This window comes from Gossypium hirsutum, chromosome D09 (genome assembly GCF_007990345.1).
Source record: "Gossypium hirsutum isolate 1008001.06 chromosome D09, Gossypium_hirsutum_v2.1, whole genome shotgun sequence".
NCBI classification, from domain to species: domain Eukaryota; kingdom Viridiplantae; phylum Streptophyta; class Magnoliopsida; order Malvales; family Malvaceae; genus Gossypium; species Gossypium hirsutum.
In genome coordinates, this window is record NC_053445.1 from 6,142,448 (window position 1) to 6,158,703 (window position 16,256).

The 16,256-nt window shown below is 34.0% G+C and overlaps 1 protein-coding gene across 1 annotated transcript; it reads right to left on the reverse strand.

Annotated features, from left to right (window-relative positions):
- Positions 1–4,287: 4,287 nt before the first annotated feature.
- On the reverse strand, positions 4,288–9,406 carry LOC107892792 (heparanase-like protein 2). Its single transcript, XM_016817843.2, has 8 exons — positions 9,251–9,406; positions 6,501–6,662; positions 6,381–6,417; positions 5,424–5,657; positions 5,134–5,323; positions 4,990–5,043; positions 4,723–4,822; positions 4,288–4,635 (listed from the first exon to the last, which is right to left on the reverse strand). Exons 1-8 carry the CDS (start codon positions 9,404–9,406, stop codon positions 4,288–4,290), a joined length of 1,281 nt encoding a protein of 426 aa, XP_016673332.2.
- Positions 9,407–16,256: the final 6,850 nt, after the last annotated feature.

Genomic DNA, 16,256 nt, shown 5'->3' on the forward strand with positions numbered 1-16,256 from the left:
ACGATCCCTGAGCTCGTAACCAACTTCCAAAATCTATAAAACGAAGAACGACATACAGACAGTAAGCTATTTAAGCTTAGTAAGTCATAAGCAAACATTATTCATTTTAACATTAATATTAAACCAACCAAATCAAATATAAATAAACATTTAACTTTAATAGCTTAATGCAAAAATACTCCAATTATTGTATACTTATCAAAATATGATTTTTAAAAAAAAACTACAATAATAATCCAAACTACCAATGACTTATAAGCACAAACATGCTCACATATTGTTCATATATCAAATAACTTTGTATCATCAATTCAATATAAAACTTACCTTAATTTCATAGCATGATATAAATACATACCTGAACACTATTATTATTTCGATTTCACATTCGGTCTTCACTTAACATTGCCTGTTGAACCGTTCGGAATTAAAAAGGATGCACGGATAATTAAAAAGCTTGTACAATGCCAACGTCCCAGACGTGGTCTTACATGTAATCACATACCGATGCCACTGTCCCAGACAGGGTCTTACACAAAAACAGAAGTCGATGCCGACGTCCCAGACGTGGTCTTACACAAAAACACATATCGGAGTCCTATGTCATGACATAAGTATCCTATCTATTCCTAGGGTTCGTACGGGGCTTTTAGGCGTTGATTATCAATCGAATCGAACTCAAAAGAAAATTCCTATCTTAATAATAATTTTCGGCCAACACATATAACAAATAAATAATTTAATTTATCACTTATCATTTATATATTCTTGAATTTAACAACATTTAAATGCTTATCAACTTACCTCGGATGTCGTCGACTGCTAAATCAGCTACTCGACCACTTTTGTCTTTCCCCGATCCAAATTCGATTTCTTTAATTCTTGATCTAAAAATATTCAAATTAAGCTTATTTAAACACCATTCTATTCAATTTACCCTAAAAACACATGAATGGGCAAATTACAATTTTGCCCCTAAAATTTCACACTTTTTACAATTTAATCCTTTTTGCTCAAAACACAAAATACACCAATTTTGACTACACTCCTTAAGGACCGAATATTCCTAGTGTCTATACAAGCTCATGCATTTCATTTATTTCACATTATAGTCCTTCAAAAATTTATTTTCTCAATTTAGCCCTAATTACTCAAATTCACCAAAAATTCAAAGACAAAACATGTTAATCTAAAAATTATATTTCATATTTCATCAACTAAAATCATGAAACTCAAACATTCATCAATGGCACATTTCAAAATCATCAACAATTCACAAAATTAAGGCATGGGTTTTGAAGTATTCAAAGCAACGATCTCAAAAACGTAAAAATTATCAAAAAAACAAACAAAATTCATACCTCAATCAAGCTTGCAAGTGCCAAATATACTAAAGCTTTTAAACAATCTTCTTTGTTCTTAGTTTCGTCCAAAAGATGGAGAAATAATGCTTTAATTTTAATATATTAAACATGCACTAACATTAATAATTAGTTTACTTTATTAACCTTTATATAAATATATATACTTATATTTATATAAGGCTATACTTGTACTTTGCCACCCACTAACTATATTTTGGCCTTATTACATCATAAATCCTCCATTTAATAAAGACAACAACAATTTGGTACCTTTAGATTTAACCCCTAAATTTTCATTTTACGCGATTAAGCCATTTTCTTTAATCAATCTCTCAAACGACAAAATTTAAACACGAAAATTTCACACAATTAAATTCACACATCATAAACACACAAAATAATATTAAAATATTTTTTTTCTAATTCGAATTTGTGGTCCCGAAACCACTGTTCCGATTAGGGTCAAAATTGGGCTGTTACATCCAAGCGAATGCTGGAAGAGGTTGAGAGCATGTCTGCGATGTGGGTTGATGGAGCACCATATCAAGGATTGCTCAAAGTGTTCTAATTAGATGCAAGCTCCAGCTCCGGGATTTGTTCACCCTCAGCGGGCAGTTCAGCAGCCGTCTAGGGGCTGTGGTCCGGCCAGGGGTGGTAATGGGGTGGGCAGAGGTCAGACAGCACCAGGTAGAGATGCTAATCAGACTGATGCGAGACAACTTGCGTTGGTCTATGCTGCTAGACATCGTAAGTACAGAGATGCCGCTGATGTTATTGTTGGTACATTCTTTATTCATACTGCCCCTTATTTTGCATTAATAGATATAGTGATGCAATCGGGCCCCATGAGTTATCAAATGCGAATGATGTTTCCCTCGAGCTACCTAAAGGACCTATTACCAGAGCTAGGGCTAAGAAGTTTAAAGACACAATTTCAGCTTTGGTTGATCGGGTTTGGGGTGAATCCGTGGCCAGTCTACTTGAAAACTCATGGACCAGCAAGATGAGCAAACCGTGCACTTTACTTCAAGCTCTTCCAGCTTAATTTTTAACAAGCTCGTTTTTAGCTTATTCATTTTTTATTTTTTTTTGAAATAATTAATTAAATTGTCTTAGTTGCTGTTAAGTTTAATTTGAGTCTTAGTTAAATATTTCTTGGTTCAGCCGAATTAATGTGTGAGATTTAAGCTAAGTAAATTTGTTGAATTTGCTAGGACAATGTACATGGACGACAAAGAAGAGGTGGACAACATCATGCATAATTCATGGAAGAATTTGAGGAAGTATTTGACCAACATCATGCATAATTCATGGAAGAATTTGAGGAAGCATTTGGCCAACATCATGCATAATTCATGGAAGAATTTGAGAAAGCATTTGACCAACATCATGCATAATTCATGGAAGAATTTGAGGAAGCATTTGACCAACATCATGCATAATTCATGGAAGAATTTAAGGAAGCATTTGGCCAACATCATGCATAATTTAAGGAACAAATTGAGGAAGCACCATGGCCGAATTTGGCTTCCAATTTTACCCATTCGGCTACCCTTTTGTTTTGCCTATAAATATGTGTTAAATTTCATTGTAAGGGGAAGAACCTTGAATTAATGTTTTTACATTTTGTGAGATTGTTTACAACTCTCATTGTTCTCCAAAGACTCGTTTGACTTATCAAGTAACCCTTGTGGCGTCAACCCATTCTTCTTATCCGAACTTATCACTTTGCATCCAAAGTGTGGCGTTCAAGTTATACCGAGGTTCCTATCATCTTTGATAGTGGGTCAAGGTTCCATTTTATTCGTTTTCCATCCATACAACATTTAACCTTTCCTAAGTATTCGTATAAGTCCCGGGTTAACACACTTATATTGTGTTGGTTCAACTTGAATACTTGGTTTTCATTCACCTATCATCCTCAATACACTTCATAACCCCTTTTGAACTAAATTTGAGCCTTTATCCCTTCTTTCTTAACCTATCTTCGACAAACCTTGATATTACTCCAATTCACGATCGGGTACATCAACGACTCGACTCTCATCACCGAGGCCGGGGCGTATCATATAGGGTCAAACAGTTCATGTTAATAGACTGTATAAGAATGTACCATTGGAGATACAAGGGGTGGTGTTTCCTGCTAATTTGATGGAGCTACCATTTAGGGCATTCGATCTGATTCTTGGAATTGAGAGGCTGTTGGAGCATCAAGTTAGTTTGGATTGTTCTGCTAAGAGGATAGTTTTGAGATCAGAGAATGATGTGGAAGTGGTTATGATCAGCAAGCGTCAGGATTACTTATCCAATGTGATCTCCACTCTTATGGCTAAAAAACTGGTTCTTAAAGGGTATGAAGCGTATTTGGCTTTTGTGAGTGATTCAAATTTTGTGGGTTCATCTTTGGGGACATTCGAACAGTTAAAGAGTTTTCGAATATCTTTCTTAAGGAGTTACTCGGTTTGCCTCCAAATCGAGAGGTCGAGTTTAGTAATGGGCTTCTATCGGGTACAGCTTCGGTGTCCATCACTCCCTACTAGATGGCACCGAAGGAGCTTGTAGAGTTAAAGGCTCAGCTTCAAGAATTCCTCGATCGAGGGTTTATCCACTGCAGTGTGTCTCCGTCGGGGGCACCAATTTTGTTCGTGAAGAAAAAAAGATGGTACTTTTAGGATGTGTATTGATTATCGTCAATTGAATAAGTTAATGATAAAGAATAACTACCAACTTCCAAGGATCGACAATTTGTTCGATCAATTTCATGGGGCTTCCACATTTTCCAAGATAGAACTTCATTTCGGGTACCATCAATTTAAGGTTAAGGAAAGCAATGTTCATCACATTTTATAGGCACTCTGATCACATTCTAAAAGTTCAAGAAAAGTTTAAAGGTATTACATTTTAGATAAAGAAATGATGTAATTTATGCACAGAGAGGGGCTTGAAAGTCTCTAATGGTTACATAGACTATGGAATGAGCTGCAACAGAGATGGGTGTGGAAGCATTGACAAGCTTTGGCTCTATTGCCGGAATGTCGAATGTTTTTGTTGGAACCATTTGAATGTCATTTAGCAACACAATTTGACCTTGTATATTTCCAGCTAGCGCAGCCAAATGATACTCTTCTCTATTCTGGTAACCTCTAAATTCATAATTAGGCTTTGCAACATTCGTGGTTCTCAAATTACGACTCTGATGTTCATAATTTGAAAGGGTGACATTGAACGAGCTATCTTTCGACAAGTTGATAAAAATGATAGAAATCCCAGGCTACAAGAGCGAAAATCATGCAGATAATATTTAATAAAACTAAACAATTCAAAAAACAAAATGTTCGCTCTATCAAAGTTGGCTTACCTTTTTCTTCGCACAGTGAGCATATACACGCAAATTTTGGTTAGACTCTTGAGTTACGGCAAGTACAGTACTTCCCATAAGTCGGTGCCATAGAAGTACACTAAAAATGAGGCAAATTAATAAGATGAATTATACTGGTTGCTATAGGGAAAAAAGCAAGGATAAGGCTCACACTATATGTGTGAAGATATGGGCCCGTAGTAATCTGGATTGGGAATAGATGTTGTAGTATTAAGTAAAGCATAATTTCCACCGATGAGAGTTTGCCTGCAGAAGACCTTGTGATTGTAGGTTGAAGCCATTCCCAATTGATCAAAATACCTGTTAAGGGAGAAAAGTTTAACCGCGTGTTTTATTAAACATGCAAAAAGAAAAAGGTAGAGGTAGAAGAAAGGGAGATAAAAATATTACCAAAATCCATTAGCAAAGGTTTGAGACACATCTTTGGCACCGCCGTGAAGAGCTCTGCCAGATTTAAAAACCCAAGCTCGAGACTGCGGTTTAAACTTGTTGACAATATTCGAAACCCCTTTATAGGTTTGGGCAACTTGATTTAAGTAGGATGGATCTTGAATCTTGGTAATCATGTTTGGATCATCACCTGCATATGCATCCATCGGATTAAGAAACTGGCCCTACTAGTAATAAGTAAGCATCTAAAAGCTCTTCGATAAACACTGAATTGTGAGATATTTGGATACCAAGTCCGAGATTATAGATATGGTGTGTAACTCCATCAACAACTTCCTGTCTTGAAACTTCTAGGAAGGAATTAAACCATTTTTCATCATAATATCCACTAGGACTTAGAGCCTTTGGTTGAGTTTTGGGATCTAGGTGTAATTCTTTCACTAGATTCTTAAGTACTACTATGTCTTTTCCATATTGTTCAGCCTCAATGCTTGCACCCATCCCGGCTCTAGAGAGTTGATGTCCTGAAATAATAAATTGGTTAAAATACAATTTGAAAAATACAATGAAAAATAATCTCATGCAGAGCTTCGATAAAACAAATTTAGTTACCAAATTCATAAGAATCAACTTTGTATCCCTTGGAAATAGTATACTTCATGAAATCCATTGCATTTTGTGATTGCTAATCGCTAACCCAAAGACCCTTTTTGATTTGTGATCGGTTTCTTCTGAGAAGAGCATTCAACCTGAATGTAACCATTACTCTTCAAAATGTCAAATTAATAAAGTCAATGTCTTTTCTAAGGAAAAAAATGGATATTTAATACTTTTACAGAATAAATAGAAATACCCACCCGGTTTGATTGAAAAATTTATTCAGCTCGTCCCATCTTTCCATAGGAAGGCACCCTTGAGAGAATCCAAATAAACTATCTTCTTTTTTGTGAAATTAGGGCAATTCTTAACTCCTCCTACTTCGAACACCACTTGATCTTGCAACGACCCACCAACTTTGATCCTTAAAGGATTGAATCATAAAAGTAATTTTAGAAATTAGTCTGAAATTGTTCTTACCAGCTTTGAACCAAGTTTAGTCCAACCCGTTCACACAACCACTCTTATGAGGTGGCTTTTAACAATATTCGAATAGTAGTATTTGCAATTTCTTTTTTGATTCTTAAGGTATGAACTACCGTCGATGACTTAAAAATAGAGACATGTAATATTATCTGCGCAGAACTCACCTTTTATTGCATTTATTAGCCCCTTCTTTTTCAAATCCTACGGAAAACATAAAATAAAAGAAAAGTCAAAATTTATGTAAAATAAATTGTTCATACACACACAAAATAAAAAATTCTTACCAGATTTAAAAGTCCAGCCTTTCCCCTAGGACATTGATTGTAGTTGCATTTTTCAATAGGCCTCCAATCCAATGTAGCGCATACAAAGTTATCATCTGTTTCAGCAATGGATGTTGCTCCTTGAATCACAATGTTCACATTTTGGGTCAACGAAAGGGATATCTAGGAAACAAGGATTGCTAGGCTAAATACGCATTTCAAATCCATACTCACGGTATCTAAATATTAGGAAAGAGCTGGAAGAATTGAAAGTAATGCAATTGTAATCATGCATGTGTTTAAATATATATGCATGTATTAGAAGTTTGTTACAATTAGATATGAATTTAAAACTGGTTAGGAAATTTAGTCGTGGTAAAAGCATCATTAGCATTTTGTTTAAAAGTTACAGTTTTGCAGCTGCAACTTATTACTTTTCAACTGCGGTTGATATAACGGTTCCGACTCGTTAGTTGGCATGAAAATTTCATTTCAAAACCACTTTTGGGCCATCTACAATTTAAATTCCAAATTAAAGGCTCGTATTGTTGTTTTAACTTTTATGTCTTGTTGTCCAAGTTCTTAATGTGGGTCTTGTTACAAGGAAATTTGTAATTTCAATAATATTTTAACAAGTAAATATTGCAAGTTAAAGAAGTTTGCAGAAATTATATTATTGCAATAATTAATCCTATCATTAATATTGAAATATTAGAAATTATGTGTCAATGCTAGTAGCTTTTCAGAAAAAGTCTCCCACATTAGTTTCTCCGAAAATTTTCTCTAGAGGACCTATCTACTTTCACTCCAAAATTGTAAATCTCTTTCATGAATTTCATAAACTCTATCTTGTGTTAAAATATTTGTGTACATAAAAGAATTTTTGGAGTTATTTTAATTTACTAGATAATTGAAAATAACATATATTTTAAATCAAATCTATCGTATATGGAAGATGGATCTTGAACCCAAGCTCTCGACTGCTATTTAAATTTGTTGACATTATTCAAAACACCTTTATGGGTTTGGGCAACTTGATTTAAGTAAGATGGATCTTGAATCTTGGTAATCATGTTTGGATTATCACCTGCATATACATCCTTCGGATTAAGAAACTGGCCCTACTAGTAATAAGTAAGCATCTAAAAGCTCTTCGATAAACACTGAATTGTGAGATATTTGGATACCAGGTCTGATATTATAGATATGGTGGATAACTCCATCAACAATTTCCTATCCTGAAACTTCAAGGAAGGAATTAAACCATTTCTCATCATAATAGCCACTAGGACGTAGAACCTTTGGTTGAGTTTTGGGATCTGGGTGTAATTCTTTCACTAAATTCTTAAGTACTACTATTTCTTTTCCATATTGTTCAGCCTCAATGCTTGCACCCTGGAAACACCAAAATTTACATATTTTTACATACCCTTTTTAACTTAAAATCATACAGTTTCGATAAAATTCTTGTCGAAAAAATAATTAATTTTTACAAAAATAATTAAAGTGCACTTAAAATATGAACATGTTAAATTTTAGTTAATTTTATAATTAATTTTGATGAATTTTGGTTATTTTCGACAGATTTGACCACCTCAAGCCATGTAACAATCGAATTTGGAAAATTAAGTCCTAAGACTCACACAGCTTAGGACACGCCCATGTGTCCAGGCCGTGTGACCTACATGGTCATATCTTAAAATTGTGTAACTCACTATCGATTACTCCAGCATGCACACAGCCTGGGACACGCCCGTGTGTCCATGTTGTGTGTGCTATATGGCTGTGTCACTAAGCCATTTGACTCATTATTGAATACCTATCGTGCACATGGCTTGGGACACACTTTTGTGCCCGACCGTGTGGTTCAAAAACATTTTTAACACACATACTATTCAATGTCCAAAATTCATACTTTTGAAAATTTACATTTTTACCCCTGATATTTTAACTTCTTTACAATTTAGTCCTTAAGCTCGTAAATTAACATGTATGCAAATTTGTCCACATTTTATGCTAGATGAAATACCTAGGGACTTATACAACCTCATAAAAATCAACAATTCACAATTTTACCATGACATTTTACTATTACTAATAAGTCCCTAAATGATAATTTCATCAAAAATCACTTTACAAAAGTTGTTTCTTTAATAACAAGGATTCATAAACTTTCATCAAAATTCATAAATCATGCAAGAACATTCATGGAAAAACCCTAAACCTTTAACAGTTTTGCAAATTAGTCCCCAGGCTAGGTAGATTAAGCTACAACGGCTTCAAAAAATAAAACTCATTAAAAACGAACTCAAAATTCACTTACATGCAATGGAATAGCTTAACCGAAATTCTCTTCTTCTCTAATGGTGAAATTCCGCTAACACAAAGAAAATGGGAGGAAGATGATAGCTATTAGGTTTTGTTTTATTTAATTTAACATTATTTACTCATTATTACTATAAAACCAATTCATCACATTCCACTATCATCATAAATGGTCTAATTACCATCTAATTCCTCTTACATTAAAGTTCCATAGCCATTCAACACTTTTAGCTACTAGAATACATTTTTGCACCTTTTATAATTTAGTTCTTTTCATGAAATTAAGCGTGCAAACATCAAAATTTCTTAACTAAATTTTTACACGACATTACTAATATACTGTGGACATTAAAATAATAATAAAATAAATATTTTCATGTCAGATTTGTGGTCCCAAAACCACTATTCTAATTTCACTAAAAAAGGCATGTTACAAATCTACCCACATTTTGAACACTCCCTGCACTAGCTATCGACGTAGTCTGAGGTCGCAGACTACTCAACCTCGGTATGTCACTCCTTGAGATCCTTGAAGGAGTAGAGTAATTACTTTGGAAATCTCTCAACTTTTTGGCTGGAGGTTCCAGGAATGATCGGGCCATACTACATTTGCTAGTGTCTCAGATTTTGGGCTTAGCTTACTTTTTCTCATTTCACATGTCTTCTGTTCTCTAAGCTCGTTTAAATAAAACAAAAAGGTCTTTCAACTCCAGGGCTCCCACCAACATACATATATTTTCGTCCGATCCCTACTCAAAATGGGTGCACATATCTATTTTGGTAGACATGATTTCCTATCATATTTACTAAGGCAAACAAATTCACGTACATCATCAGCTACTCTCATCTCTCTCTATCTTAGTTGTAACAGCCCGTTTTTAGTGAAATTGGAACAATAGTTTTGGGACCACAAATTTGATGAGTAAATTATTATATAACTATTATTTTAACATCTATGGAATGTTATGAGGGTCATATAAAAATTTTGTTAATTAATTTTGACGTTTGCATGCTTAATTAGTGAAAAGGACTAAATCGTAAAAGATGCAAAAGTATAGCATTATTAGTTAAAGGTGTCAAATAGCTATGGAATTTTAACCTAAGGGACTTGAGTGGTAATTAAACCAATTGATGTGGTAGTGGATATTTATGGGTTTGGTTTTGTTGAAGTTATGAATAATTTTAAAGGATAGAATGGTAAAAGAGTAAATAAGGTTAAATTAAGTAAAACCAAATTCAATTCATCTTCTCCAAATTTTCTTCCACCAAAATTTGAAGGATAGAAAAAGCCATATCTAGGGTTGGAGTTTTTGCAACTTCTATTGCTAGCATGTAAGAGTTATTTTGTCTCGTTTTTAATGATTTTTATATTTTCGGGATCATTATGGCTTAACTTAGCTAGCCTGGGGATTAATTTGCAAAATTGTTAAAGAATTAGGGTTTTCCCATGGATGTTATTACATGATTCTTGACTTTTTATGAAAGATTATGAGTCCTTGCTGATAAATAAACAAGTTTTGTAAAGTGATTTTTGATGAAATTATCATTTAATGACTTATTTAAAAAAATGATAAAAGTATAGGGTAAAATTGTAAAATGAGGGTTTGTATGAGTTGGTAGATGTCCCTAGTGAATTTCACTAGTATGAAATGTGGATTAAATTGCTTTAATTTTAATTTACGAGCTTAAGGATTAAATTGTAAAAAAATAAAAATATTATGGGAAAATTGGTAATTTTGCAAAAATATAAATTTTGGACTGAATTGGCTAGTATAAGTATTAAATGGATTGAATTTGCCTAATTAGATCAAGTGTAACACCTCAAACTCGACCTAGATGTTATGGTCGAATCTGGAGATGTCACAAAGAAAGGTTTTGAAAACTGAGTCGTTATGATAAATCATTCCAGTTTTATAACTCATATTCGTTTATATCTATTATCGAAAGCATTATTTAATTACTTTATTTTCTAAAACGTAATTTATAGCGAAAATCATAGAAAACGTTATTTTTGGAAATCTCATTTGTATTTTTAGAAAATCTTTTTTTTAGTAAAAACCATATTTTTAAATATCCGTCGTAAATAAAATGATAAAACGAAAATCCTAAAATTTAACCAAATTGTTCGAAGAGTCCAATTATTATAAAACTCTCAGAAAAAAACCTTAAATTAAAACAAAAACCACAATCTTAAATAGTTTACTAACTTGTGGTCACCGTGAGGCTCCGTCACACCGATCCGTCTAAGTCCATGGATTACCTGAACAGAATAGACAGGCAGAAGTGAAATTTCGTAAACACAATGTGTAACCCGACAGAAACAGACATGCTATTCATAGAGAAATCACATATACAGTCAAATTTAGATTTGGATCTATGTCCTTTACAGATACAAATAACAGAATCAGATATGCAGAACAAATATACAAAATCCTACCCCCATCCTCTACATACCAACTCCGACCACTCCATCACACCATATGGGGTTAAAAACACCCACTCATCCCTACACATCATATTGTGTCATTACGACACATATCAGATAGTATACAGCCAAGCTACCAGAATATAGGCGAAGGTCGCCATACAGAATACTTCCTCCACATATACAATTCCCACCCCAAACATAATTACATATTAGAGATACAGAAATATCATGCTTAACATGCTCATAAACAGATATCAGATATATATAGTAGAATACTCAGACATGCGTAACAGTGTCCTACTCAGAGCAAACTGTCAGAATATCAGATCACATAATCTAGGGTTTGGTTAGCCCTTATCAAGCCTATGGTAGGCCCACAGTTGATCGGAACGACCCGTGCGACACTAGGGAAAATTTCAAAATTATAGGCCAACAAGCCTCTGTGGCTTGCCCGTGTGGGCCCACACGCCCGAGTAACCCATACACCCAGATTGGACTCACCCGTGTGGCCCACACAGCCTGGCCCAAACCCACACGCCCGTGTGGCACACACACCCAACTTGGCCTAGCTCGTGTAGCCCACACGACCACACTTACACCACCACATGGCTGTGTCTTGCACACGGCCAGGCACACGCCCATGTGGCATTGACAATACAGTTTTTCGCCTTTCACCGAAGCTCGATTTTATGAGTTTTGGGAATATACATGGTTCATTTTAGATGCTACAGCAATCCCGAGCCCTCTAAAACCTAAGAAACAGCATCCCATTAGCCCATTAGCAATCAATTTACAAATCGACACATAATCCAAAAATAACGCACATAACTTACCGTCAACAAGAACAGCTATCAACATAGTTTTAGACTATCAGAGTGAAACTCCTTCACCACAGCCTACTCCTATAAAAATTTCACAGAAATCAAACCCCTATTTACACCAAAAACACTACTATAAAGAGGATATATTAAACAGTTTACCAAAACCATTACAAAAAGTTAACCCCTCTTACCTATATCCCACGAAGAGTACCAAAATCTGAGTATAACACGAGGAACAAAAAGAAAATATGCACAGATTAGAAAAGGAAAAGAATGGAGGAAGAAGCTCACGTCGAAATTTCTGGAGAAAAGAGAAACGAAATTTTTTAAAACAAAATAAAAATAAAGTAAAATCCCACTATATCTATCCTAACCTCCCACTAACCATCAAATCCCACTAACTCACAACTCCTACAGACTTTCACTTCCACCGAACCTCTATCACACCACCAAAACAAAAATTAATACCTTTACTCCCGCAAGGATTCGAACACAGGACCTCCAGCACAAAAACCCCTTACCACTAGAACCAATAGGCTCATTCTAATATGAGTTTACTAAAGATAAAATATAACTCAACCCACCAAGGATAAGGCTAGGATCAGAAAAATAACAAAATTTGCAAATATGAGACTTAAACTGTAACACCCCTTACCCATGTTCCTTGCCTAAACAGAGTATGAGGTATTACTAGAACTCAAACACTTATAATTTTTTTTATAAAAATTTTAGCAGCATTTCTGCTTGTTTTTACATAAAACCTCCTGCAACTTTCCAAAAACAATTTCAAACAACTTTAATATTTCCAACCAATTACAGATTTACAGATATATATTTCAGACATTATTTTTTTTCATTAATACTCACCAACATATTAAACCGAACAATACTATATATATTTATACCACATCACATAAATTCATCTATACATACCATATTTCAAAAATATTAATTACAAAATACCCAAAAAGTTGATGATAGTGTGGATGATTTCCTGACTTCGTCCAAATTCCGAGCTGGCTGATGTCACTATAATTAAAGGAAAATAAAAACGAGTAAGCATATAGCTTAGTAAGTAAACATATGACAAATAAATAAATTTCCCACATGATTTCATAGCAACATAATTTTAATCACATATAATTTCAAGGTTCGTTTAATTTCCAGCAAACTATCTTTCTGCATCACAGAAGCTAATTTATTTTTATCTGGAGCTACAGGACTCCAAATTAAGTTCTGTAAATTTTTCCCGAAGATAGACTCATATACCTTTCCACCATAAAATTTTCATAATTTTTTATTTGTCCAATTAGTACAGTTTATTCTTTAAACATTCCCCTATTTTTCTGCCCGATGGTTCTAACCTCCATTTACTAAAATTTAATTAACTCGCTATACAAAATTCAAAAAATGTTTTTGTTTGTTCCTATTAAAAATATACTCATTAAGGAATCCATACATATAAATTTCAAGCCATAATTATTTTTTTACAATTTTTGGTGATTTTACAAATTTAGAATAGGGGATTTCGAAATCAATCCAACCCTACCTCAAATAAATTAAAATATCCCCAAATATACAACTCGTTTGCTTTATATGTTTCTTTCATATGAAAATGGACTCATTTAGATTCAATTTCATATATTATTCAACCTCTAATTCATTTTCCACCATTTATGGTGATTTTTCAAAGTTGTCCAACTGCTATTGTTCAAAACAGTTTTGTATTTAAATTGTTTCTTTTGTATTTCGATATTTCCTCCCATCTTATACATGGGTCGATTAAGTATCAAACCCAATATTCCTCCCATAAACTTTTCCACCACATATAAATATTCACCTTCCCAATTTTACTCGTTGAACACTCGGAATGTTAACCGTTATCGGTAGATTCAACACTTAGCAACCACCAGTGATTCGGGGAATCAACACTTAGCAACCCCTTTCAGATTCAAAGATATGGTGGAATTAGCACTTAGCAACCACCAATGATTCGGGGAATCAGCACTTACCAACCCCTTGGGAGAATCAGCACTTAGCAACCCCCTTCAAATTTAAAATACGGTGGAATCAGCACTTAGCAACCACCAATGAGTAGGGGAATCAACACTTAGCAACCCCTTGGGGGAATCAGCACTTAGCAACCCCCTTCAAATTTAAAATACGGTAGAATCAGCACTTAACAACCACCAATGAGTAGGGGAATCAGCACTTAGCAACCCCTTGGGGGAATCAGCACTTAGCAACCCCCTTTAAATTCAATATACTCCGCCTTATTCCGAGTGTTCAACCGGAACTCATATTTTCAACATTTTATCACCTTTCCCAACTTAACCAGATTTTTAGGATCTTGCCGAATATTTATTCTATGTTCTATTAAATCCCAACATATATTTAATAATATCAAAATAATGCATTAAATCACATGTTTACTTACCTCGGTGCAAAATATCGTAATTTTGTAATTTACTCCACTATCTTCTCTTTTCCCCATTTGAGGTAGTCTTCTCATCTTTTTTGATCTATAATAGCAAATTTAACTCATTTAATGTTCACATTTAATAAAATAGTCCTCCACCCAACTTTTTGAAAAATTACAATTTTGCCCCCAAACTTTTGCATATTTACACTTTTATCTCTAAGCTCGAAAATTAAAATTCATCTCTTATTCTTATGTTTTATGACATGCTGAACATTTTTCCCTTCTATGACAACATCAAATTCTCACTCTAACACACACTTTTGAACATTAGGTATTTTTACCGATTATGTCAATTTACCCGTTTTCGTTTAAAATCTCTTAGCAAAAGTTGTTTAACATAATTTCTAGCTTCATATTCCACCATAAAACAAAAAATTAAACACTTTTCACCTATGGGTATATTTCCAAATATAAACCCTATGTTAAATTATTGTTAGAATAAGCTAAATTAAGTTATCAGAACTCTAAAAACGTAAAGAACATTAAAAACGGGGTTTGGAATCACTTACTATTGAGTTTGGAAGCTTAAAAACCCTAACTATGGCTTCCCCCTTGCTGATTTCGTTCACCATGAAGAAGATGAGCACATTTTTCCATCTTTTTCCCTTTTTAATTCTTTTTATTACTAAATGACTAAAATGCCCCCATTTTAAAAAATCTATTTCACCCATTTCTTATGTCTATTTTTGTCCATCAATTAACTAATGGTCTAATTACCATATAAGGACCCCCAATTTATAATTTCATAACAATTAGACACTTCTAACATGTAGAACTCAACTTTTTCACTTTTACAATTTAGTCCTTTTGACTAAATTGAGTGCCCAAACGTCGAAATTTTCGAACGAATTTTTTACAAATTTTTTTCGTGAAATTGTAGACCATAAAAATATAATGATAATCATATTTTCTCTCGTCGAATTTGTGGTCCCGAAACCACTATTCTGACTAGGCCCAGAATTGGGCTATTACATAAACCCAAGCCCTCATACACACACCCCGAACACTTAACCACTGAAGTAGATACACACTTATGTCAGACATTTACAAAAACATAAACAAATTAAGCAGGGCATTACATCAAGATAGACCTCGTACGGATCTAGATCGAGGAAAAGATAAAGCCTCGGATTAGTTGATCTCGTTTCTACATATTTGTTATCGAGGTAAGTTCGTATGATTAAATAACATTTTAATGTTATATTGATCTATATATTCATGTATTATTTTCCATGAAATTAAATGGTAGAAATCCAACAATGTTACGATGATTATCAAGTCCCGTTTGAACCTTAGGAATACGCAGGATAAAAATGACATGTCATTAGGGTTACCATGTTTCAAGTGCTGGTCTTGAATGTCCTACCAATTGCCGAGCAGCATCATGTAGCTTACATTCTAACCTACAGCTTGTGTGAGTAGACCCATTTCATAGCTCGTATGAGCAAAAGGAAAGGTTATGATTACATGTTTAGCACACTTCGTGTGAGCTTTCCCGCATATCCGATGTTATTCTAAATGGTTCAACAGGCATGGAAAGGAAAGGAACGTTAAGTGTTCAAATGAACTATGTCATAAATTTATGAAAAGGTTTGAAATGGAAATTATCAATGAAAGTATATCTATGTTAATGGAAAGGATGAGTTCAAAAGCATTATGTTCATGTATATCTAGCTTACCATATGATATTTCAAGTGAACTATGTGTTAATGTACTAACCT

Bases quoted from the DNA above. Each gene is read 5' to 3' on its own strand.
- LOC107892792 (XM_016817843.2), bottom strand. From the start codon at position 9,406: ATGGCCCGATCATTCCTGGAACCTCCAGCCAAAAAGTTGAGAGATTTC. The intron at 6,418-6,500 runs GTAAGAATTTTT...TGTTTTCCGTAG, and splicing joins AGGCTGGACTTTTAAATCTG to GATTTGAAAAAGAAGGGGCT. The intron at 4,823-4,989 runs GCAAACTCTCAT...CCTCATTTTTAG, and splicing joins AATCACAAGGTCTTCTGCAG to TGTACTTCTATGGCACCGAC.